This window comes from Diceros bicornis, chromosome 7 (assembly GCF_020826845.1).
Source record: "Diceros bicornis minor isolate mBicDic1 chromosome 7, mDicBic1.mat.cur, whole genome shotgun sequence".
NCBI classification, from domain to species: domain Eukaryota; kingdom Metazoa; phylum Chordata; class Mammalia; order Perissodactyla; family Rhinocerotidae; genus Diceros; species Diceros bicornis.
In genome coordinates this window covers 60,168,698-60,196,411 of record NC_080746.1, presented here as the reverse complement: position 1 = coordinate 60,196,411, position 27,714 = coordinate 60,168,698, and the positions used below count along the sequence as shown (strand labels likewise).

General features: G+C 36.1%; 2 protein-coding genes across 2 annotated transcripts; both read left to right on the top strand.

Annotated features, from left to right (window-relative positions):
• The first annotated feature begins 14,816 nt into the window (after positions 1 to 14,816).
• LOC131409027 (olfactory receptor 51F1-like) lies at positions 14,817 to 15,752 on the top strand. Its single transcript, XM_058546235.1, has one exon. It carries the CDS (start codon positions 14,817 to 14,819, stop codon positions 15,750 to 15,752), a length of 936 nt encoding a protein of 311 aa, XP_058402218.1.
• A 7,707-nt stretch (positions 15,753 to 23,459) lies between these two features.
• Positions 23,460 to 24,419, top strand: LOC131407975 (olfactory receptor 51F1-like). Its single transcript, XM_058544558.1, has one exon. It carries the CDS (start codon positions 23,460 to 23,462, stop codon positions 24,417 to 24,419), a length of 960 nt encoding a protein of 319 aa, XP_058400541.1.
• The last annotated feature ends 3,295 nt before the right edge of the window (positions 24,420 to 27,714 follow it).

Sequence of the window (27,714 nt, the reverse complement as noted above, 5' to 3'; positions counted from 1 at the left end):
ACCTCACCATGTCATTTTGTTCCAATAACTGGCAGCCAAGCTGGGAACAGCTGTGATAACACACAAAGTATGCTCTGAGTGAACTCCTCTTGCTTCATGGTCTCCTGATGGCCCTTCTGCCTCAACCAAATCATCCCCTAGACCTACTGTGAGCACATGGCTATGCTGAAACTAATGTCTGTTGACACCAAACCATATCTATGGTCTCTCATGGCCTTCTCTATAGTTGGATTTGATATATTCTCATTACAACACCATATGTTGTGATACTGCAGGCTATGCTGTAGCTACCCTATGGAGAAGCCCTGCCCAAGGTACTTGGTATATGCCTCTCACATTTGTGTCATCATGTCCCTGTACATTTCAGTGCTCTACTTATTCTTCCATTGCTTTAGCTACCATTTGGCCAGAGTGGTTCCAATCACTATTTTACGATTGATTGCTTCTTTAATGTAGATATACATTTTAATATTCAATACTTATGTGTCTAACTGTTTTAGTACCCAGTTAGATTCTTTACATATTTCACATGATAAATTAAGTGTTATGCAATAGACCCAAACTTCTTAAATATTTCTCTACATTGAGTGTAGCTATAAGCCTGTCTGGTACATAATAGATATTCAATAAATAGTACATTGAATCAAGTGAATACATCCAGTGTGAATTTGCCTTTAAAAGGTATATTTTACCTCCAGGAAAAGTTGTTTCCCACTAAAAAAATCAATTTGTATACTGATAAAATCTATAATAACCTAGAATATACAGCTCTATTCTGGACGCAAGGATTTTAACACAGTTAAAAATTAATTATTAGCTTCTTCTGGAGATACATATTTTAAGAATATAGTAGCAGAGACACCAAAAGCATTTCATTTTCCAAATAGAAAAAATTAGAGAATTAGTATTTTTGCAAATTCATCCTAATAAAATATAAAGCAAGAGAAGAGGCTTCAGAAACATACATACATATACACATACATAAATCTTGAAATCCACCTTGAAACTTTTCAGGAAGGTCACACAGACACATAACAATCTTTCACCTAAGTTGTATACGTTCAACATCACCACATTTTCCCTACTTACATTACAAGCTATTGTTCTTCAATCAGACTTCTTACCCACATGTATGATGTCAGTAGCTGTTTCATAGGAATCCAAAGAAGCCCTTTATTTTCAAAGACCTACTAATAGTCAAGTGTCTTAAAAGTCACAGAGAAACAGGCTTTTATTCTCTGCCATGCAGGCTTGATGATAACTCTTGCATTAGGTCAGACCAGAGCAAAAACGGAGACATGATTAAAAGCACATAGCTGTGATCCCCTGTCTATATTCATTCACCCATTCATTCAATAAATGTTTACAATATTGAATACCTTGTCTGTTTGAGGGGGACAGGGGTCAACAGAATATTTAGTTTGTTCATTTTATTGAATGAAGTCGCATTGAGCACACCGAGAAAGTATCTACTCTACTCCTGGTATTAAAGCCCAACTTTAATCTTTCTAACCCTTCAAACTTCTGAAACCCAAACTGGTCCCTTGTCCAAAACTCATGCTAAATTTACACTGCTCTTCCCTTTGACAGTTCCAACTGTGTTGTGAATGCTGCTTCTGTAGCTGACCGCCAAATGTTGAAAGCAGTAATGATGAGAGGAATGAGGAGACTGATGCCCATTTGGACACATATACAGACACCATTCTCTTCTGTACCAGTTATCCACCAGGTCACACATAGAAAACGAGACAGATGGATTGGACAGACAATGCCATTACTGGTAATATGCAGTGTGGCTGATCCTCTGTCTCCTAGAAGCCACTGCCCCTACTTAAGCTTAAATTGTATACATAACAGCATCTCAAAACTACAGCAGCTGGAACCCTGGATTCCTCCAAAGATCAGTGAGAGAATACTGCACAGAGGGAGTTCAAGGTCTGTAGCATGTCTCTTTACAGCCTGTTCTATTCAGAAATAAATATCCCGTTAACACAATTTTTCTGAGAAAGCAGAGGGAATAAAGAAGATTGAGGAAGGATATGATAGGATTATAGTGTCCTTTCTTTAGGAATTGCCTTGTATGCAGCGTGCTTCTAAAGTGTTCTAGGAGTACAACTGAATGTCCAGCTATCCTTAGACTGTGACATTAACTGTGTCTTCTGCACTTAGAGGCAGTATGATATTCAGGAAGAGCACAGGATTAGATTCAGGTCAATAGACCTGAATTCAAATACCAGCTTTTTATCTTAAGCAAGACACTTAAAATTCTAGTCTCTTAATTTCTTCATTTCCAAACTGGAATTATGAGTACCCATTTTGAAAAACTAAATAAAAGCATGTACTTAAAAGAGCCGAATGCAGAGCTTGAATACATGGGTGTTCAGTGAGCATTGCAGTTGCTGGTGGTTTTAGTGTTAGAGAAGAAATATGAGTTGAAGTGGGGGGAAAAAATAGCAGAGATAACAAATGAATCAGGTTGACATCAGCAGAGAAATCAACTTTTAAAAAGAGGAAAGGAAAACTCACCTTGAAAAAGTGAGGCAATGAAATTCAGGAAGAGCAGCCTCCATCAAACGTCTCTCAATTTTGTTTTGAAGAGCTTGAAGATGGCCCTGAGGATTTGTTTAGTTTTCATACTATATACGATGGGATTGAGCACAGGGGGCCAAGGAAATGAAAGTGAGACAATAGTGGGTGGACATATTGCAGAGCCTTCTGGAAAAACACATGGACAACTAAAAGATAACCCAGGGAATGTAGAAGATTGCAATCAGCCCAATGTGTGAGGCGTAAGTGATAAAGACCTTATTCAGTCCCTATGAAGAGATGATGTTGAGTCCAAAGCAGGTGATCAGGATGTAAGAGAGGACAATGTATGGTGGATCAACCTTTGTGACCAGAACGAGAACAGCTAAGCCCCCATAACTGTTCATCCTTGAATCGGAGTATGCTACCTTAAGCACAGCAAGGTGGAAGCAGTAATAATGGGAAAGGACATTGACTTTGCAAAATGACAGCTTCTTAATGAGAAAGAGCGATGGACAGAGGCTGATCCACATTCTAAAGACGATCACTACACCAGTATTTAGAATCCTGGAGTCTGACAGAATGGTGACATAGCAAATGGGTCTGCAGACGGTAACAAAGCAGTTCAAGGCCATGGCCCTTAGTATTGGGGAATCCATAAAGCCAGAGCTGCGGAGGAAGAAGAGCTGGATGATGCATGCAGCTAGGTGATTTTATGGGCATTAAACCAGAGGACACTAAAGGTCATAAGCTTTGTGGAGAGAGGCAGCCCCAGGTCAGTGGTGAAAAGCATGGAAAGGAAAGAGGACATGTGTCCTGGAACCTTGCCTCCAGAATCAACACCAGCAGGATCATGCTGTGCTTAGAAGGAAGAAGGAAATTGAGATCCAGTTGTGGAAGGCCTCTAGCCCAGGAAAATCTGTTAGGAGGAAGATTGGGAACTCCAAAGTGAATACTGCTGAGACGTGACATGATGAGCTGGTGAGGCAGCACCCACTTTCATTGAACACTCATACTGCTCAGAGGAAATCAAGCTCCAAATATATCTGTGTCTGAGAGTTTGCTGAGCAATTTCTCCTTTAGATCTGTAGAGCCAGCCTGAGGGGGAAAAACACAATAGCCTTCATTGATTTAGTCATTTGGCTTCTAAAGTGCTTTTCACACTCATATTATTGTCTCATCTATCTCACAACAGTTTTGAATTAGTAGGTCTTACTACTTCCCTTTGATGGGGAAACTGAGGGGTGAGCAGAGATTGAAATAATGCTACCCAGCCCAAAGAGCCCATCCTACTCTTGTGGCCAGTTCACTGCATTTTCATCAGTTATGAAAGTTAGAGGTAGGAACCAGGTAGAATCCCCAAGATTTTGGAAGGAGGATTGGCACTAAATTCTGAATTGTCCAAACAACCGTCCCTCCTATTGGAATGGATCCAGAACACAGACAGAATACCCACCTGCTTTCATCTTTTCTGAGTCTCAGCTATCATCTGCAGCTCTGACTCTGTGCTTTACCTGCTCTGTAGAATAATAGTTCTGCACTTCCATACAAGCCCAGGCAGGAAGAGGAAATACAAGTGATTCTCGGGCTAGGGCTTTATGTTGAATCCCAGGGAGCTTTGTTCTATTCCTCAGGTCCACAGGGATTGGGAGGAAGCTTTGAAAAAAGTAATTAAAGCATCTTAGATAGGCAAGGAGTTATCATTCTGAGTAAGATTTTCCCAGGGGAATCCCTCACACCTTCCCAATGAGGTAGAGCCCCTAATCCAGAGACACGTCCCTGGACAGATCTATTAGAAGGTAAAGGATGCTAAACCATTGTGAAAACAAATCCCAAGGGAGCAGGGAATGATCTACAATTTTTAGTGAAGTTCAGAGAACTCTATCTGGTGCTAATTATGGTTACTCCTGCTTCATTTGCCACTTCACAAGGCTCTCTGTTTAAGGTCATATTTTATTTGCAGAATTTGAAAGGAAAAATACTTGATAAGGCGGTTGCATGGACTGAAGGCTTTATGCATGGCCATTAGTGATTTATAATGATAGTTATCAAAATGATAATAAAAGAATGTAGTCTGGCTGATAGGACATACAACAGCTGGAAATGTGAAAAGTCATGTAGGTAAACCCTATTATCAGAAAGAAAAAAATCTGTTAGTTAATCAGAAACACACACGTTAAATCAAGAGGATGGCACAAAATATTACTAGTTAACCTGCTGAGTCACCTCTTGGCTCATGAGGCCAAACGAATTTCAAAGAGTATCTTCTTGCTCTAGTTTTTTTCCTCCTCTATAGTGCACCCAATCCTACCAGCGCAAGTTCTCAACTTTATTCTAGCTAATTCAGTCATTGGAGAGCATGGGTAGATTCTTAAAAGGAATAAATTATTAATCTCTCACAATAGTAGACTTGGATGGAGTAGCTACAGTATAAACAAATCTTTTTCTTACTCGTTGTGACAGTTCCTCATACCATAAATCTGTGTATATTATATTTTTAAAAAGTTCCTCTCTACTGGGAAGAAGGAGATAAAAGATTAAAAGGAGTAAGGAACCAGAAAACTCAGTTTTTTCTTCTTTTCAAATTAGCAATAGAAACAAGTAACTTTTTTTTTTAGTTTTACTGTGTGTCAAAACTGTGCTAAGTACTTTACATATATTATTTTGTTTAATCCAAAACTAAAATATTTTAAATATTTCAAGCATAATTACAAAAATATCAGTTTTTACCAAGTTCTACCCAGAAAATCCCCTATTCATCGAGCATCACGCATGTGATGAGCAGTATGTTAAGTGTTATACTGACTTTATGTCAAATAATCCTCATAAAAGTATTATATTATTATCCTTATTTTACAGATGAGACGAGTAACATGCAAAGTGTCACAAAGCTAGTGATGGCAGAGTCAAAACTTAAATATCAATCTGTCAGATTCCAAAATTGTCACACTTTCAATATGAACTCATGTAGAAAGCGATAGCAAAAAGGAAAATTATATTATTTGTATTTGTTGTTATGACTTTAAAGTGTGCACTCCATTGAATGCGATGAGGAGCAATGACTAAGTGAAAAAATATTGCAGGTTAAGTTCATGATCCACAATTTACCAGTTGTATACTTGAGTAAATTGCTATAACAACTCGTGTTCCAGTCTCTTCATCTGTTAAATGAGGATAACAATAATTATAAACAAATTGTATAGTATTATTTTGTGGATTAAATGATATAATTAAATGTGAAATATGTTTTTGTAAACTGTAAAACCTTAACAAATGTTACATTTTTAAATAACTCATATAACCCTCTCTTTTGACATTTTCAGCCTGATCTCCAATTAGTGTCTTCCAAGTGTCAGGAAAAGATGATCAGAAAGAGAGTCATCTGAATTTTAAGTGTTTGAAACTGTACAATTGTTTCCCAAGAACAGAAAAGGAATTTGGGCTCCTTCAAAGTACCAGAGGGATATTACACAACAGTGAGGACAACAGATGTTTCTTAGTTACCTATTGCTGGAAAACAAACCTCTCCAAAATCTAATGGCTTAAAATAAAATTTAAATTATTGCTCATGATTCTTTGAGTCAAGAAATTAGGCAGGGATGACTCTGGTTATCAGCTGAGATAATGCATGTTTCTATACTCCGCTGGCATCTGGACTGAGTTGAAAGGTCCACAGTGGCCTGGAATATATACCTGAGATGTAAAACTGGCCGTGAGTGGGTCCTGTATTAATTTCCTGCTGTCACAAATTACCATAAATTTTGTGTCATGAAAAAACCCACCAATTTTTTATTTTACAGTTTTGTAGGTCAAAGGTCTAAAAGGAATGATATGGGGCTAAAAATCAAAGTTTAGCAGAGCTGCATTCCTTCTGGAGGCTTTAGGGGAAAATCCATTTCCTTGCTTTTCTAGTTTCTAGAGGTCATCTGTACTCCTTGGCTTACGGCTCCTTCCTTACATATCTCCAACCTCTCCTTCCATAATCATCTTCCCTACTCCAACTCTGACTGTCCTGCCTCCCACTTATACGAATCTGTGTGATTACTTGGGTCCACCTGGATAATCCACGATTATCTCTCAATCTCAAAATTCTTAATCACATCTTCAAAATGCCTTTTGCCATGTAAAGTAACAAATTCATAGGTTTGGGGGATTAGGACATGGAGATCTTTGGACAGTCATTACTCAAGTTACTAGTGATGGCTTCATTCTCCTCCACCTGGCCTGTCCCCTCCACATGGCCTCTCACCCTCCAGGCCCCCTATCTCCATGTGGTCTCTCTCTCCAGCAGGATAGCCTTGACTTCTTTACATGGTGGCTCATTCCCAGAGTAAAAGCAGAAGCTATAGGGCCTCTTGGGGCCTTGGCTCTTCCAGAATGTCACTTCTATCACATTCTATCAGCCAAAGCAAGTCACAGGCTATCTCACAGCCAATGTGGGTGGAGACTTCATATTTTATTGATCACTCTATATTGTCCGTATATCTCCCTCTATGTAGAGTCGGGGTCATTCTATGTCTCCAGCCCCTGGAATAGTTTCAGGCACAGGTCAAGGTCTCATTTCTCATCTACTCTACTGTCATGATCTCTAAATGTTCTCTCTTTATCTTCTTACTACATGCATCAAGTCACTTATAAACTAACAATCCTATAGCACATTTTTATTACCCTTGGGATCAAGTCCAAAATATTTAATAGGCCTAAAGGCCCTGAATGCATTAGGCTCTCTTTATCCCTTCAGCATCTTCTCACAGCATTTTCCTCATGGCCTGCTGACATTCCTCCTGCTCACTGTGCTGTTTCCTCTATTTGGAGTTCCAACTTCCCATCTCCTCTGACTGAGGTGCCACATTGTTCTTTCTAAAGATGGCCACACCATTATATCCCTTCTCACATGCTCTATCTAAAATGTGACATTAACATTCCTCCTTTGTAGGGCAGGATCTATTCTCTTCACCTTGCATCTGGGTGAGACTGGGACAAAGTCATAAAAGGCAATACAGTTGCAAGTTAGATAAAGGAGGACCTTTGTAGTATAGTAACGGAAAGTTTAGCAGATATTTTACCTGTGGTTATAGAGATAATAAAATTTGTACATAATAAGCTGGATGATGTATTTAAGGATATACATTTTTCTAGAAAAAGGTTTTAGGCAAGGTATTGAAGATGTGCTCTGGATTTTCCTCACTGTCTATGATAAAATGCAAGAGAATGAGATAAGCTAAAAAAATAACTGTTAAATGGAAAAGCGCCAGAGCTTATTGGGTTAACAGTACAATTGTTTCTCATTCCCAGCCCTTCAAGAGAACAAATGTTACTAAAATAAGAAACTGCTTTGGAGCCAAAAATCAAGTCCATGGGGCTATTGGGAAAGCAGGATCTAAAAAAGAAGCTAGGAGTATGTTGTGGGTTGATTGTGACTCCCCAGAAAAGCTATGTAGGAGTCCTAACACCCAGTACCTCAGACTGTGACTTTATTTGGAGATATGGTCTCTACAGAGGTAATCTAGTTCAAATTAGGTCATTAGGGTGAGCCCTAATCCAATATGACTAGTGTCCTTACAAAAAGGGGAAATTTGGACACAGAGACATGCACACAGGGAGAACACATGAATATGAAGGCAGGGATTGGAGCGATGGATATACAGAAGGGAAAAAAGAATACTCTTAACTTATTTTGTGAGGCCACAAAACCTTGAAAGGATATTGCAAAATAAGAAAAATTAAAATCGATTCTCTCATTAACATACAGGCAAAAATCCCAAATAAAATATTATCAAAAATAACCCAACAAGAATATTTAAGAATCATTTAATGTGTTTTACCACATTAATGGAATAAAGAGTAAAAAACCTATGTAACTCTGCAGTAAAAATGGAAAAAATTAATGAATTCCAATAGACATTCATGTTAATTTAGTAAACCGGACAGAAACTTCCTCATCAACAATCATATTTAATGTTGAAATGCTGAAAATATTCCCTTTGAGTTTGGGCACAGGATACCTACCATCACCACTTCTACTTAACTTTGTATAAGAGATTTTAACACATGCAATGAAGCAAGAAAAGTAAGACTGCAGCATTGTACAAAAAAAATAAAAGAAAACTCAAATTATTCACAGATGACATGACTGTGCACTTACATAATCAAAAAGAACAAACAGGCACAGAATTAAATAAAATAATTAACATAATTAAGTGATTATTAGTAATTAGTACCATTAAGCAAGATAACTGGATACAAGAACAATATTAAAATATCAATTATATTTCTATAAATCAACAATTAATTAGAAAATAAAGTTGTAAAATTACATTGTATAAAATAACGTCAGAAATCACACAACTTGGAATAAATCAAATGCAATATGTGAAAAGTATCAATATAAAAAACTATTAAGCATCAGTTGGAGAAATTAAAGAAGGTATGTAAACAGGGATGTATCACATTCGTGAATTATAAGGTTCCATATTTTAAATAAATAAGTTCTTCCAAAAATCGTTGATAGATATTTTTCAATCCCAATCAACAACCCAGAAGGTTTTCCTTTGTTAGTTCTTCTGAAATTTATATGGTAAGGTGAAGGACCTAGAATTGCCAAGGCACTGTTACAGAAGAATAAAATTGAAGGATTTCTACTACCAGGTATCACATTATAAAGACAGTGTAGTATTATTGCCAGGAGAGACAAATAGACAAACGGTACAACAGAAAATCTAGAAACAAACTCACATATATTCATTTGATATAGTACACCAAAGGTGATTTCATAGCAATGGCAAAAAAAAATTTACTTCAGTAACTGTCGTTCCATCTATGGGATATCCATATGGAAATAAAAGGCATGAATGAGTCATAAGGAGATAAAGAACAGAACTCAATAGAAAATAGGCAAAAGACTTGGAAAGGTCATGCTTTGGTCAACAATGACAGAAACAAGTAAACGTCTGTTGTGGGAATGTTATCATCAGTATCCATCTCTTTGTTTTTGTCACCAGTAAATTGTGTCCTTTGTATCTTTTGAAAGCATTCATTTTACAAAATTAAACTAACTTGTCTTTAAAAAAATAAAAACTTGGAAAGGCATTTCCTAAAAGGAGGCATCCAAATAAGATAAAATACATCAAAAGTTGTTCCACTTGACTAGTCATAAAGAAAATGAAAATTAAAACTTCTATGAGGCACCACTAAACACCCACCAGAAAGGCTAAAAGAAAAGAAAACAAAAAAACATAGAAATACCACCTATAGAGAAAGATGTAGATTAACTTGAACTGCTATGCCCTGTTAGTGGATGTGAAAATGGCTATAAGTGTTTTGGAAAATTTCCTGGCCCTGTCAACTAAAGCTGGACGTACACACATACCCAGTAATCCAACAATTTCACCCTCAGGCATATAACCATTGGCGATATATGCATATATTATCTAAATGCCAAGGAAAATGATGTTCATAGCAGAATTATTTGCAATAGAAAACAAAACTGGGAAAAACAGCAAATATCCATTAACAAAGAAATAGGTAAATTAAAAGAGACGAGGTATAGTCATTGAGTGGAACTTCATACAGCAATGAAAATGAAAGAACCATAATTACACATAACTATGTGGATGAATTTCACAAACATAATGTAAAGCAAAAAGAAAAAGGGAAAAGACATAAAAGAGTGAATTTAAATACAGAACTATTCTGGGGCCGGCCCCGTGGCTTAGAGGTTAAGTGCGCGTGCTCTGCTACTGGCAGCCTGGGTTTGGATCCCCGGAGCCCACCTTTGCACCGCTTCTCCGGCCATGCTGAGGCTGCATCCCACATACAGCAGCTAGAAGGATGTGCAACTATGACATATAACTATCTTCTGGGGCTTTGGGGAATAAAAAAAGGAGGAGGATTGGCAATAGATATTAGCTCAGAGTCGCTCTTCCTCAGCAAAAAGAGGAGGATTAGCATGGATGTTAGCTCAGGGCTGATCTTCCTCGCAAATAAATAAATAAATAGAGAACGATTCCATTCATTTAAAGTTCAAAAAGAGGCAAAATCAATCATTTTGATAGAAGTCAAGATGGTAATTGCCTTTGAGGAGAGAGGAAGAATGACTGAAAGATTGCAAAAGTTGGTTTCTGGGTTGTTAGTAATTTTCTATGTATTTATCTGGGTAGTGGTTACATTGATGTGTTCAAATGTAAAAATCCAAGCCATATACTTGTGAGTTGTGCACTGTTACATGTTATACTTCAATAAAAGGTTTACTTAAAATATTTAAGAACAAGTTCTTTATTTTGCCATCTATGTTAATATGCCATTAGAAATGACCTAGTCATAAAATTTTCTACCTGTGCAAAAACTTTAGGATCTTTAGACAAATCTGTGTTTGAATACTACCTCTAATACTGTCTATGTAAAATTTGACAGGATCCTTAACATTTCTGATTCTAATTTCTTAAAATACGAAGTGAAGATATGACCGTTTACTTGCAGGTAGCTATGGGAATCAAAGAGATAATTAAATCTTGTAACTATGGGAATCAGTGGATAATTAAATCTGATAGTTGCTCAGTAAATGCAATTACTATTCCCTACCTTCATTCTATTTCTGAGGAAACTGAGATCCAGAGAGGTTAATTAAACTTCCTAGGAATTACAAGTAGCCATTTGAAAACTCGGGATAAGTCCCTAGAATCTCATCCTAGTACTCTTACATTTTTAAGAGTAATTCTCAATCCTTATTATACCCCAAAATCAAATGGGATTCAAGTCTGATAGTATGATAATTCAATTGGTCTGGGTGGGGTGAGAATTGTATATTATTAAAAGCTTCCTTGTTTATGTTAATGTGCAGTCAGGATTAACAATGGCTGCATTATAATAAGCGTGATCTATATTACCTGTGTTAATACAGTTATTATAAATTTTAGATAAATTAGCATTTCCTCATTTGCAATCAAATGTGTCCTTATTTCTAATATTCTAATATGCATTTGTTTTTATATTCAAAGTATATGAATTAAGAATGTATTTCACAATCAAGATGTATGACCATTGTATTATTTTTCTTTTCCTAAAACATATTATTAAATCAATGTGTTTTGTATAAATGACTGCATTTAAAATCAAGTGCCTGTGGTATTAAAATAAAGAAACACAAACATTAAGTAGAAAAATGGTTTAATATATTTTTATAATTTATTCCTAAGAATCATGGACTTTTACTTTATCCCCCTCCTGATGTGCCTCTCATGACATAAGGAAGATTCCTCCTGGTGTTGGAAGATTGCTTTTGATACTCAGCTTTAGGTTTGGGGAAAACTTAGAATCAAAAGGAAGAACTTGCAGCACTATGTCCTATGATGAATGGCAGAGGGACAGGGAGAAAAAAAATAAGTAAACATATATTTATTGATCATCCATAACGAATCCAGGACATAACGAAACTAGGACTAAAGCAGAATTCTTGCCTTATAGAAATTTATTGCTCCACAGCCTACTTGAGAATCAATTGAGCATATGTGAAACAGAAGACAGTGAGATTACATGGTATTCTCATTACATAGAAATAAAAGAAAATCAAGGTTATTTGTTATGGAGACCTCCAAAAAGTAACTTTGACAGTAGAAAGAGTTTGACCTTTAGCTTCAAATAAGCCTAATTTGGACCCTTACTCTCCCCTTTGCTAGATGTATCACCTCAAACAAGTTACTTAAACAATCTGAGCTTCAATTCACACTATAACAAAATGATGAAAACGATGCCCTGTACTCCTGTTCCATGCTTAATCTCTTGCCTTCCAATGAGTTATCCAAAGAACAACAACGATCTTTTTACCTTGCAAATATGTTCATGATCCTTCTGCGATTAAATCCATCTGCTGTTTTCTATTGTTTCAGATTAAAGATGAAAGTCTTCAGATGGTACTTACCTCCCTTTCCAGCCTTCTCTGTGTCCCTACTCTTACTTGCTTTCCCAGGTTCCAGCCACAGGCCTTCTTTTAGATTCTTTCATCCTCAGAGTCTGAAACACGCACACTGTCTCCTTGAACCACATCTCCATCCTCCCACTCTCTTATTTATTCCCAATTCATCCTTTAGATCCAATCATAGAAGTAGGTATAAGTAAATTTAATGTATCTGTTTTTCTCATTATTAGACCTCACTGACAGAACTGGGCAGCACATAGTAGATATCTAGCCAAATTATTAAATTAAAATAAATTTGTTAATTAAAATAGCCAAACATGGATGAATTAATTAAGCCATAAAATATAGCACATAGTAGCTGCTCAAAAATGGTAATTATCATTATTTCAGAAAATGCCAAAAAATTCTGTTTATTGAAGACTTGCTTTCATGCTTTCTTTTGGTCTTTCTTCATTTCTTTTTTAGCTCCTTAATTCATTGAAAAAAATATTTACAAAGTGCTTTCTTCCTTCTGTTTAATGATTCTTTCTTTTAAGGCAGAATGAAAGGAATGAGATGCTAAATTAAGAACATTGGATAATATATGTAATGAATCCCTCCCTTTGCGGGGCTGTGTTAGATACTCAGTTATGTTGCTTCCTCTCGTTTTCCCCTCAGTGGCTGTAATCCACAGCAGGAAAGATTTGGTTAACGTCTGCACAAGAATGTTACTTTAATGAGTTTCTCCTCAAGTGTATCAGGTGCCTGAGGAAATCTGTGCATTTTCTCTGTGATGAGTTGACAGGCCCCACTGGGGCCGGGGGTTCTGCTATTGCTAAGTCAATCATCTGGGAAAAGCCACTGAAATGGTGCTTTGTTCCTGAAAGGGCTGAAATTGTAGATTCTCTGCACTTAAGTGTCTCAGGAAGTAGTTCCAGCAACTCAGGAGTTTTCACTTCTCTTCTCTCTGGTAGGGTCCTGTGAGGACAAAGTAACTTCTTCCTCCAGTGAATAGTAGGTAAAGAGATGAAGGAAAGAGAAGATGCGAGGGAGAAGAACCAGGGTCACAGAGAAGTAGAGAAAGATTAGGCAGAAGTTTGAAAGAGGAGGAAATATCTCTTTCCTGCTTTTCCAGGCTTTGTGGAGTAGTGAGGAGGGAGATAGAAATGGGAGTCAGTGTTTGGGGAAATAAATCCTGCAGCAACTCGCTAGAAGTTTAAAATAAAGATGAGTATTAAAAGTTTTCCTTGGAACTCAGAATCATGAAAATCCTTCTTGGCCTCATTCATGCTGGAATGGGGAGACATACCAAGGATAGCAACTGCTAAGGACCAGGACTATGGTGAGGAGAATGCAAAATTGAGGGGGACATCAAAAAGTTCAGTAAAAATGATAAATGGTATTTTAATGCAATATTTTTAATCTAAATTTTTTTAACTTTTAATTATTTTTTAAATTCATGATTAATAAAATATCTAAATTTTAAATAAATGTGCCAGTGCCATGCCAAGCCATATTAGAGCCTAAGGCAAAAGGAAAAGTGTGCACCTCCAGTTTTAATGGAAACAAACTCATCAATAATATTTTTTAAATCTACTTTTTTGCTTATCTCATTTTCAGTTGACTAAATTGCCATGTTGAAATTTTTCTCTTGACTAGGTGAGGATTCTAAATAATTTTTAATTAACTTTAGCCAAAGTAAAATTAAAATAAGTTCTATTTTTGTATAAACAAAATATTTAAATTTAAAATAATGGCGTGAGATTTAATATAATTTTTCAATTTTTCAAGTATGTTAATTTTTATATACTTTTTAAGTATGTTAATGTTCCAGAAAACATTAACTATTAAAAGGCACAGAAAAACATGTACATAGAGGTGTACGTTTTTTCATTTTGCTTTAGACTCCAATGTGGCTTGACCTAGCTCTGGTCTTTATTTGGAATTTTAATGCTCTGTTTGTCATGGATTTTTGCATTGATTCTGACTTTTTAAAACATTGTATAAAAATGTTATTAATCTGATTGTTGAGTCTTTTAGCATGTTCCTTATACTTCATACCCAAGGCAAGTGTCTTACTTGCCTCACCTGAGTTTCAGCCCTGCTGCTCATAGCACGTGCTAAGCATGATATAGTAGGAAGAGCAAAAGCTTTGAGTCAGAAACACTTGCCTGTTACTTTTGTTTAATGAATTAACTTAACCTGGCTGAACCTCTATTTTCTTATCTGTCAAATGAAGGTAATAGGAAAGAGCTACCTCTAAAGTAACTGTAAGGACTACATGAAGTGTAATAAATTAAGCAACTACCAAAATGTCTCACAGAGAGTAGCTTTGACTCAATGAAATGTATCATTGCAGGAACTTTCTGAAGGGGTGTGCCATTTCATTCAGACCGCCATGCTGTCCATTGGTAATTCCACTCCCCAAACTCTCTTCTTGACTGGAGTTCCAGGGCTAGAAGATTTTCACATCTGGTTTTCCATCCCCTTTTGCTGCCTTTGTATGGTTGCTCTTCTGGGAAACAGCACTATCCTGTATGTGGTGATCACAGACTCCAGTCTCCATGAACCCATGTACTGTTTCATCTCCATGCTCTCTGCCACTGACATGGGCATCACTATTTCTTCTGTTCCCACAACACTGGGTGTCCTCTGGTTCAATGCTAGGATTATCAGCCTAGATGCCTGCATCATGCAGATGTTCTTTCTGCATGGATTCACCCTCATGGAATCCTCTGTGCTTTTGGCCATGGCTTTTGACCGCTTTGTTGCCATCTGCAACCCCTTAAGATATACTATGATTCTGACCAACTCTAGAATCATCAAAGCTGCTGTGGTGATTTTTGTACGAATGCTGGTTAACCTGATGCCCTTGCTCCTGCTCCTTAAGCGGTTGTCTTTCTGTGGTCCTAATGTGCTTTCTCACTCCTATTGCTACCACCCTGATGTGATTAAGTGTTCTTGCTCAAGTATCAAGGTTAATAGCATCTGTGGCTTAGTTGCTCTCATTCTGACATCTGGTATAGATATTCCCTGCATTTTCCTCTCCTATGTGCTGATCATCAAGTCCATTCTCAGCATTGCCTCCCCAGAGGAGAGACAGAAGGCTTTTGGCACCTGCATCTCTCACATTGGTGTTGTTGCCATCTTCTACATCCCCTGGGTCATCTTGGCTTTAGTACATCGCTTTGGTCATAACGCTCCTCCATATGTCCATACACTGATGTCAAATCTCCATTTCCTATTTCCCCCAGTTCTGAACCCCATCATATATAGTGTGAAGACCAAACAAATCCGTAAAGCTTTCCTCAAGCTGTTTCCAAACACAGAGTAGCCGATCTAACTATACAAGGACCTGGATAGAGATAACCTTTCTTCTTTACTGTCTTCTTTCTTCCTTCAACATTTTATTGAATAACATTAGTATTGGTAATATTAGGTATTGGTAGTTTAGGTATTGGTAATATTAGATCACACAAGAAACATCCCTGTTTTTATAGTTTATATAGTCTATTGGCAGAGACATAAAATTAAATATATACTAAGAACGATGAATGAGAAGTATTATCACAGAATTATATTTAAGGGGGTAAACGGACACTTAAGAAAATATCTAAATCATATTGGAGACTCAAAAAATTCTTAAAGGAGTTGCCTACTTGGATTAAGAAGAATGTGTAAAAAATAAAGATGGAAGGGCCTTCTAGGATGGAAGGGCACACAAATCCTCTGACTACAAGATATATATAAAGGCAGGGTCAAAATTTCACTGAAGGAAAAATAGATTTTTCTGCCTTATTTTATATCTTGTAGAAAAATTTACATCTTAAAATGATGTGTAGCTCATTGGGTTTAAGAGTATAATACCATTTCTGAACTTACTGTAAACAGTATTAATTTTCCCTTTGTTAAATTTCCCCAGAAGCAGCAGTAAAATTGACCAATGGTAGACAGAGAAACACTAAATTAGTAGAATTGTAATATTATCTTCATACAAGTGTGTGTCTGATTACCCCCTAGTAAGTTCTATGATGCCTTCCTCTACTTTCACTCTCCACAAATAGTCTCATGATTTTATATGTTTCTTTTTTGTCATAAAGCCTTTATATATTTCCTCTCCTCATCATTTCTTCTCCAACAAATCAAACATTTGGAGATACAGCCAAAACTGGGCTTAGAGAGATTTTCTAGTCTAAAACGTATATATTAGGAAATACAAGAAAGGCAGAAAACAAGTTATTTAAGCATCCATCTCAAGAATTTAGAAAAAAGAAGAGAAAATTTTTAAAAAGCAGAATAAATGAAATAATAAATACTAGTGCAAAAATTTATGTTAAAAGCCATCATACAATAAATAAGATAAAAAGGCAAAAGTTAATTCATCAGAAAGACTAATAAACTCGACTGGCAAGAGTGATAAATTATAATTGAGGAAAAGCATAAAAATCAATGTGAGGAATGAAGAGGTGACATCATTACTCATCTTAAAGACATTTTTAAAGATTTAAAAGAAAATAGTTCTTAAAATCTGGCTGCCTATTTTTTTGAAAATTTAAATGAAATGTACAAATGCCTAAAAAGCACAGCTTAGAACAGTCATAAAAGAAAAAGAAAACTCAATAGTGCCGTATATGTTAAATACATTATATTTATATTTACAAACAAATACAAAGACATAAAAGTAGGAAGGAAGGAAGAAAGAAAAAAGGAAAGAGGGAGGGAGAGAGAGAAAGAAGAAAGGAAGGAGGGAAGGAATGGAGAAAGAAAGAAAACTAACAGAATAATTGGCTTCAATCTCTAACCCACAGAAACTTTACGTAAACTCCAACTTGACACAAATGCCACAAGAGAATAGGAAAAGAAGGAACATTTTGTATTGAGGTTTAGGAAACCAATTTTATTCAACATTGCAAAGAATGACCCAGCCAATGAAATAATGCAAAGCAAAATAACACAGTCACACTCCCCCCCACACACACGCATATGCACACGTGCACATATACCAAGAATAAATGGAAAGGAAAGAAGAAATATAATTACTATTATTTATAGAAACTCTGATAGGTTATGTAGAATACCAAGGAGAACCAACAGATAGACTTTTAAATTAAAATTGTACTTAGCAAGATTAATGATACAATGTCACCATACAAAAAATATTTTTCATATTTTTCCACTAACAACCACTTAGAAGAGTAGATTTAAACGATTACCATTTAAAATACATAAAAAAATCAAACACTTAAGAATAAATTTTTCAAAGATGTAAAACAGCTCTACTCTGAAAACTATAAAACAACATTGAAATTTTAAAAATGCTAAATAAATGGAGAGCTGAACCATATTCACTAATTGGATTATTCAGTACTTTGAAGTATTCTGAAATGTTCTCCCCAAGTAAGTTTATAGGTTCAATAGGATCCCACCAAAACCTCAGAATTTCTGTGTAGATGTGTGTGTGTGTGTGAATTAACAAGCTGATTCTAAAATTCATAATGAAATTAAAAGAGTAAAGTTTGAAGTCTTACTCTATTCAATATCAGAACTATTACAAAGCTACAATAATTACAGCAATGTAGTTTTGGCCCAGAATTAGACAAATGAAGTAATGAAGCAGAATAGACAGTCCAAAAAAATACCAAATATACAGCCAATCTATTTATAAAAAATGTGGAACCATATAGTCTTGGGGAAAATTGGTCTCTTCAAGCAAAGTTGCTGAGTTAATTTGACATTCATATACAGAAAAAAAACTTGACCTCCACCTCAAATCATAAACAAAAATCTATTCTAAATGGATTATGGATTTAAATGTGAAAAATTAAAAAAATAAGTTCTTATAGATGATACTGGACAATATATTTAAGTTGTTGGAGTAAGCAACTATTTCTTAAACAGAACATAGAGGACACTAAATATAAAGAGAAAACAACTTGCTCTAAAGTAATACAGTAAATTCTGTTCATCAAAAGATATTTTCAAGAAACCGAATATTAAAAAGAAGATTTGTGTCCTGTATATATAAGGAACTCTATAAAATCAATAAGAAAAATCAAACAGACCAATGGAAAAGTGGAGAAAAGTTTGAAAAAGACCTTCATAACAATATTCACTCATTATATGAAAAGGTGTACAACATCGTTAGTTAGGAAAATGTGAACTAATACCAAAATCACATAGACTACAATCCCACAAGAATGGATAACATTAAAAATACTGATAATACTAAATACTGGTAAAAGTTATGAATCAACAGGAACTCTCCGATGCTACTAGTTTCAGTGTAAATTGGTACAAACTTTTTGAAAGACCATTTGATAGGATCTCAAAGTTGATCCAGCACCTTAACTTCTAGAATATAACCAACAGAAATGCAAATATGTGTGTGCCAAAAGATATAATAATGTTTGTCGCTGCGTAATTATTTATAACCAAAACCTGAACACAACTAAGTGTACAAGAAAATAAAAATTGACAATTTTTAGTATGTTTAGTATATAATTATAAGAATTAAAAACAATAAACAAATACTATACACAACATGGAAGAATCTCATACAGATAATGTTATAAAAGAGCCAGAAGCAAAAGCATACACACTGTATTATTTAATTTATATATTTATATTTTATTACATTATACATGCAAGTTATAGGCAAAACTAATACAGGATGTTGGAATTCAGGAGAGTAGTTACTTTTGGTGTAGAAGTGGGGATAGTTATGGGGTGGGATAGAAGAGGATATCTAGTAAGATTGTCTATCAGGATTGGCAAATTATAGCCTGCAAGCCAAATCTGGCCTGCACCTGTTTTTACAGATGAAGTTTAGTTTGAACACAGCCATGCCAATTCAGGAAAGTCCATGGCTGTTTCCACGCTACAACATCAAAATTGAATAGTTAAGACAGAGAACTTCATGGCCTGAAAAAGCCTAAAATATTTACTATCTTGTCCTTACAGAGAAGGAAAAAATCAACCTACTGGACTCTGTTCTTTATCATTGGTAGAGTTGCAGTTACATATGATAAATCATTGACCAGTACACTAATGAAATGAACAATCTGCTGAATGTATATTATTACCTACCTTTTAAAATTTTATTTACAATTCAACAAATCATCATTTGCTTCCTGTGATGTATTCAGATGTATTAGATAATGTACAAACCATAACAAGCACAGTCTTTGTCCTAGATAACTTCAAAATCTCAATAAACAGTCATGAGTTATCACTTAGGGCAGAGGTAGATGTCACTCTGTATTTTAGTGCTTCTCTGCTCATTAGGAACCAGAGACCGAAGAGCAGTCAAGACCCACCGAAACAAATTTCTTTAGCCTTTAGGTAGAAGTTACCTATTGCTGCATAACAAATTATCACAAATGTGGTGGTTTAGAAGAACTCGAAATCTTTATCTCACAGTTTCTGTAAATCAGGAATCTGGGTACAGCTTAGCTGAGTCTCTGCAAGCCTATAATCAAGGTGCCCTTAGGACAAGGTTCTCATTAGAGAATAGCTCAAATGAAAGTTATAAAAATAGTTTTGTTTGATCTCCAATTGCTTAACCACCAGTCCTGGGATGGGGCGGGGGCAGATAAGGGTACCCTCCACCAACTTATAAGCCAAGTTTTTTCTGGCCTTTGGACACAAGCAAAGACTTCTGAACTCCTGGGCAGGGGTAGGGGATACCAGAGAATGATACTTTCCCCCAAGCCTTCCCATCTATTCCTCCATTTTTCTACCAACACTTGAGCCTGGGTAGCTGTGCCCTGCCCTGTCCCTGCCCCAACGCAGCCTACCCTGCCTGACTGGAGAAGGATATGCTTTCAAGATCACGTGGTTATTGAAAAGATTCAGTTAGTTCCTTATGGTCTATTGGAATTAGGGACTCCATTTCTTCTCTGGCTGTTGGCTAGAAAACACCATATTGAGTTCCTAGCTGGTTGTTGGCTAGAGAAGGACCTCTGTTCCCCGCTGTGTGGGCCTGCCCAATGTGGCAGCTTGCTTCATTAGAGCCAGATCTTATGTTAACACAAGCACAGAAGTGATATCCTATTACCTTTGCCATATTCTATTGGTTACAGGCAAGTCACAGGTCCTACCCACATGCAAGAGCAAAGGATTACGCAAGGGCTTGAGGACAAGGAGGCAAGGATAATCAAGGACTGTTTTATTACTTTATAATTGGTCCATCTTAAAAGGATTTAGGTGGAAATCCTAGTTAGATTATAAGCTCTTTGAAGGGAAAGTTTTAATTCTTTCACACTGGCTCATAAAATTTTGCATAATGATTTGCTCATAGTTTATTATTGTTGTTGAAGTATCGATCCAGACACTTGATAGCAGTTCCAGGCAGAGTTATAGTGCTTGAATTGAACACGTCACACCTTCTTCTGTTAAGAGTTTTCAAACAAGGAAGCATGGGAATAATAGCCAATAAAAGTTAGAGAAAAATAGCTCAATGGGAAACAAATTACTGGCTTTATTGATATCTAGGCAAACACAAGACTCTCTGCCAATGTGGGGCTTCTCTATAAGGAGAAACATAATGTTTGGGTCTGGGTCTTCTTTCCTTTGAAGCTAGACTTGCTAGGCCTATAAATCAACCTGAATGCATTACTCAACTACCCACATTGGCAAGAATGACCAAACTCCCCCAAGAGTCTATGTTCTTGAACTTATTACCACAGGAAAACAGCAAGTACAAGAGCAAGAACACATGCACATAAGAACTTATCATTCACCCACAGTGACCCAGTCACTACCAAAATGGAGCCCAATTCCTATATCAGGAGCTGAACCATTTCTTGGGGAAAAGCAGTGAGTGGCTGGACAGAGATAGATTTGGGAGTGGACCTATCATTCTCCCTACGGATCAATGTGGTATAGTGTAGGTACAGGGGCCTGGAGACCGGGGTGCACATTCTTTCTCTCTTCGTTGTCACCTTAATTATTCCAGTGAACACCAGCTTTCTTTCCTATCTACCCAACATACTGATAATCCATAGTAAATGACATGTGTCTCTCTATTCCCTAGTGCCTGGAACAATGTCTAAAATTTCCATTTATATGCATGATTTGGTTTATTTGCTTTGCATTTAATGTCCCTGTGGACCATTGACAACTTGAGTTAGTAGCTAAAACCGTTCTGAGATTATTCAGCATTGTTCTGTACTTAGAGGTGAAGAGAGAGGGCTTTCAGTTTTTCTGTGTCTATGGTCCCAGGGAGATTCACATTTTAACAATGTCCCCAAAGCTCAATTCCACTTTATTATAAAGTCCGCTGTTCCAGAACTGTAACCTGTTCTCTCTCTGCTGGTGAAGACAGAGAAGGCTCCTCTTCCCACATGAAGCTGGTAACACGGTAGAGGAAGGTGTTCATTGTGTTGACTATGTGCTTTGCTTGTTACCTACCCACAAATATTCATATGGGCTTACCAAAAAGTCAGATAACATTAGGGCCCATGCTGTCCTCAGAGATCCATATAACACACATATATCTGACACCTACTGGTTTATAGTTAAATATTGTAATGTTTTTTCTCAAATTGAATGGAAACCATGAAAACTGGAGTTTAAAAGGAACCATAGAGCACTAGCATAAAGGGAATGGCAAAGTGTATACTTATTACAGAGTATTTACTCCCAAGAAGTAAACTTACCTACATTTTATAAAGCTTGCTTCAAAAATATTAATATTATAATCATTAATATTGCTATTACTTGATGTTTCTTCCTAAAATTGATTTTAATAATTTAAATATATTACTTTAAAATTATTTTTAAAGTTTTAATTTGAACTAGACTTATACAACATTTATAACATTCCTGTGTGTATTGATTCAACTGCCTCTCTTATTCCTTGCAATGTCTACTGAAAACCTCTATTGTATCCTCAAACCAGCATCCATCACTTCATACCCCTTGAACAGCAGTAAATTTCCCCCTAGTACTTCACAGTGAAAAAAGTAGGCATTGGTTCAAAAGGAAGGAAATTCTGACATATGCTCTGACATGGATGACTCTTGAGGATATTATGCTAAGCAAAATAAGCAGGTCACAAAATGACATATATTGCTTTATTCTACTTATGTGAGATATTTAGAGTAGTCCACATCATAGACAAAGTAGAATGGCGGTTGTCAGAGGCTGAGAAAATTGCAGAATGGGGAGTTAGTGTTTAATTGGTATAGAGTTTCAAGTTTACTAGATGAAAAGTTATGGAGATGGATGGGGGTGATGGTTGCACAATATTAGGAATGTATTTAATACCACTGAATTGTACACCTAAAATGGTTAAGATGGCAAATTTTATATTCAGTGTATTTGGCCATGATAAAGAAAAACGGAAAAAAAAAATCAACAATTAGGCACTGTCTGATAATTGCATCACCATAACCCTCCACCAACATATCCCTATGCCACATATCTCTAGTGTCAGTGAAAATGATGATCCTTATCTTTTCGAGAGCTAATTACTACCATTCTCTATGTTCAATCATCTAGTTCCATCTTTACTGGTTTTCTTTCGTAAATCTACTCTCTGAGGTTGTTCACCCACACCTTTGGATTAAAATGGAACTTAAATGATAACTTCCAAATGTATGTTACCAGCAAAAATCTGGAGAATTTTGCCTGAAAATTCACACCCACATGGGTACTGCAGACCCGTGGATGTCTTTAGGTAGATTTTTCATAGTCATTTCATACACATCATATTCAAAATAGAAAGCATTAATTGTTCCTAACTAATTTTCTATTTATAGAATCTTATGATCTAACAGAGCTTCAAATTCTATCAATATAGAAAATAATCATCAAAATGCATAAAATAATGTGGACATATTTCCCTTGAAATTAAGAGTGAAAATGTATATACGTATATGTATATAAAATATAAAATAGAGCTTTAGAGATTTCTGAATGATACATCACTTATCAATGACCTTAGATAACCTCTCCTACCCAAAAGAAATTTATCTAGACATTTTTGTATAACAGTGTAATTTATTATTTCTATAGTATGTGAGCATTCTGAGGACAAATGCTACAAATCCAAAACAACATGGATATCTTAAGTAACTTGACATCTAAGTTGCCAACCTTCTTATTGACTGGCATTCCTGGACTAGAGTCTGTCCGTGCCTGGATCTCCATTCCCTTCTGTTGTCTGTATGCCATTGCCCTCTCTGGGAACAGCATGATCCTGCTGTTCGTCATTACCCAGCAGACTCTCCATGAGCCCATGTACTATTTCCTCTCCATGTTGTCAGCTGCTGACTTGGGCTTGACTGTTTCTACAATGTCAACAACATTAGGCATCCTCTGGTTTGATGCAAGTGAAATCAGTCTGGATACCTGCATTGTTCAGATGTTTTTTCTTCATGGATTTACCTTCATGGAATCTGGGGTGCTAGTGGTTATGGCTTTCGACCGCTATGTGGCTATCTGTGATCCTCTGAGGTATACTACCATTCTCACTAATTCCAGAATCATTCAGATGGGTCTCTTAATGATTATACGCACTGTAATATTAATAGTGCCACTACTCTTGCTCCTTAAGCCCCTCAATTTCTGTAGAGTGAATGTCCTTTCACACTCCTGCTGTTACCATCCAGATGTGATTAAATTAGCATGTTCAGATACTCGGGCCAACAGCATCTGTGGATTAATTGATCTCATCCTGACCACAGGAATAGATATGCCGTGCATCATCCTGTCTTATATCTTGATCATTTGCTCTGTCCTCAGCATTGCAGCCCCTGAAGAACGACACAAGTTCTTTAGCACCTGTGTCTCCCACATTGGAGCAGTTGCTATTTTCTACATTCCCATGATGAGCCTGTCCTTGGTGCATCGCTATGGTCGAACAGCACCCAAAGTGGTCCGTTCTATGATGGCCAATATATACCTGCTTTTGCCCCCTGTGCTCAACCCCATCATCTATAGTGTAAAAACAAAGCAGATTCCCAAGGCTATTTGGAGTCTTCTCCTTACAAAATAAACAGAGATGATTGCTTGAGAACAACCAGCAAACACAGCTTTCCATGTAGAAAAGCAAGCCTGGTAGGTTACTGCCTATCAGATATTTTTTCTCATTTTTTTTCATGTATTCAACAAATATTTAGTGAGAATTTTTGTGATTTCAGTCATAAATATAAGTATGATATACCCCTAACATTTTCTAGTCCAACAACGGAAATGCTAAAATAGTAATAAAGAAATAATAAAAATAATACAGTAATTAATTAAGATTTAGTGACTTTTATTTTATACTAAGCATTCTACTAATAGCTTTTCTTTTTTTTTCTGCTGAGGAAGATTCGCCCTGAGATAACTTCTGTTGCCAATCATCCTCTTTTTTTCCCTTGAGGAAGGTTTGCCCTGAGCTAACATCTGCACCAATCTTCCTCTATTTTGTGTGTAGGTTGCTGCCACAGCATGGCTGCCGATGAGTGGTGTAGGTCCATGCCTGTGAACTGAACCTGGGCTGCCAAAGCTGAGCACGCCAAACTTACCCAATAGACCATGGGGCCAGCCCCTCTGCTAACAGCTTTTAAGACATTTTCCATTTATTCCTCAAAACAGCTCAATGAAATATGTCATATTATTAGTTATATTTCAGAGATGAAGAAACTCAGTCCTAGAGACCATCAAAAGCCAGACATCTAACATGGATCAGGGTTGAGATTTGAATCCAGGCTTTCTGTATCTTAGACGTGATGTTCTTCACTGGTGTATACTCTGCCAAAAGCATGTAGGAAATATGTTATAAGATCAAAAGTTAGAACTGAATCTCTGTGTCCATATATCATGCCTTTAAAGAGATGTGTTGTCCTTCTTAGAGTATACTTTAGCTTATTTTCTTCATTCATAATTAATAGTTCAAAAGGTAGAAATAGATATGTCATGGCATGTAAGCCATAGATCTGTATCCAGTACTGGATAGTCAACAGAAAAGCTTCAAGGATTAAAGACGGTTGCTAATTCATTACAGGAAATGGGAAATTTGGAGAACTGGAAAAGATTATGAAGTACTGTAGAATGTAAGGATGTTTGGGGTAGAGGTTCTTAACCTTTTTCTGCACAACGTCCCCTTAGGAATCTAGTGAAATCCACGAACTCTTCTCCACAAAAAAATCACATATAAGCATACTCATATTATTTTCCATAAAATTTCAGATTTTTCACAAATGCTGTGAAAGACCTCCTATGGTTCTCTTAACCAATTAAAGAACTAATCAAAGAACGAAAATAATTCATGATACTCAGCCTATAAACACATACATAGCTAGACCTAAAATATTTTGTTCCTAAAAGAGATTATGGTAACTATATCAATTTAAGAGGCAGGTTGAAGCTTAAAATACAGTTGTATAAAATGGTAGAAAAATGCAGAGAAAAATGGAGAGGCAAACCTGATGGAAGTCACATCAATTTTATTGCAGTTGGAAAAGTGGTAATAGATAGGAGCGATGCTTCATGTACACCACAATGAGGGCAGCAATGTGATGGAGCTAGCTCTCGCCAGCTTCTATGAGGCTGTAATATGCATTTCTCCTCAACTCTGCGTTCAATTATGTCATATCGGCAGCTTGAAATCAGTACAAACACTTCAAATAAGGACATTTTTTTTTTTCAGAGGTTCAGTTTACTGACGCACAAGTGACTGGGGGCTTATTTTACATTTGGCCTTGTAAGAAGTAATAGAAATTTAAACATTAATAGAACATATTCTCCAGCACTTAAAATCTTAAAATCTAGCATGTAAAGTAGCGACATAAAAAATTACACAATAATGTACTAAATATTGTGATTGTTGATAATACAAAATTATACTCCTTGTTTGTGTTGTCATCTGAGTTGAAAATGCTTTCAAAGGTAAATAGAGGAGAAGGGTATTTTGGAAACAATTCTGTGGAAGAATGTAAGGGTTATTGTGTCACCATTTTACTCTACATGAAGAATACTCTCCTGAGTTTTAAATTCATAGGTCCCATCTGGACATAACATTGAAGAATATGAAAACACAAAACTTTTCTTTCTTTTTTATTCTGTTTTCTCTATCCATCAGATTCTTTCGAAGAAATTTTGGTTATAAGATTTGTATTAGTTTCTTAAAGAACATCTTTTGCTTGAACAATGCTGTTTTAAAATGAATTGATTTGTAGATTTAGTTTAGAAATTTGGTTGTATTTCCTGAATTTTATATGTGGAGACTTTTGTTGTGGTAATTCTACATGCCTGTTGGCTACTTGGATCCTCAGAAAGATAGAATGCATAAGAATATTAAAGTTCAGGGACTTATACTTTGAGAAGCTGAAAGGGCTACAGCATTACAAAGTGTGCTCTTAGTTTTTGGTTCAACTAAAGAAAACTAAAGAAAAGACTAAACAGCATTGGAGAACTCTAGCTGGAACTGAGCAAGAGAACAAGAGCATGGGAAAGAGGAAATGTATTTGGAGAGTTTTATAATGTGCAAGCAAAAACTTGGATAATTTCATTTAGTTTGAGTTGTATTGTCAGTCTGCAAAACGTCTAGGATACTACATATATATGTTAGTATAATTTATTAAAGGAAATACTAGTACTTGGCTTAGTATGTAGAAAGTGTTTGAGGTAAATTTATTAAATTAACATTCTAATAAATTTCAGTAGCTCAAGAGGGCACCATTAAAAAGATATTCATAGCAGAGTCTTGAGGATCTGAGTAGCTCATCCCATACATCACATGTAGAAATAAAATAGGGTGACAAGAAAGAAAAAAAACAGCAGTGTGCATGTGAAGACATATCCTTGTTTTTACTGTTTTTCCATACACTACGTATGCCACAAATCTTTCATTTATGTACATCTGTTGTGTTCTCTTCCTTTTCTCTCCCTTCAATTGATCCATCTAGCATACTGCCATCTGATCAATTTATGGGTAAAAAAAGAATCAAAATATTTCCTTCAGAAGGATAGATCTTGTTGAAGTCTCTCAGCCTTGTGGTAAAAGGCTTTCTCATTAACTTCATTACCCAGATTTCCAACTAGACTTGTATCCTCACCATTCCTCTCATACAACATGTTAATTTCATGTTGAATCATGCTACTTCCCACTCTAAAATACCACATTCATTCTACTTTTGCTTTTAATCTACATTGTAATCAGATGATTACAATGGAATGATTTAATCATTCCACTACTTTTATGAGCCATTCTTTTACCGATAGAATAAAATGAGTGAGGAACGTGAGCATGCTGGGATGGATATATTACATAAACCCAGAAGACCCACCCAAGGGTCAGCTCCATG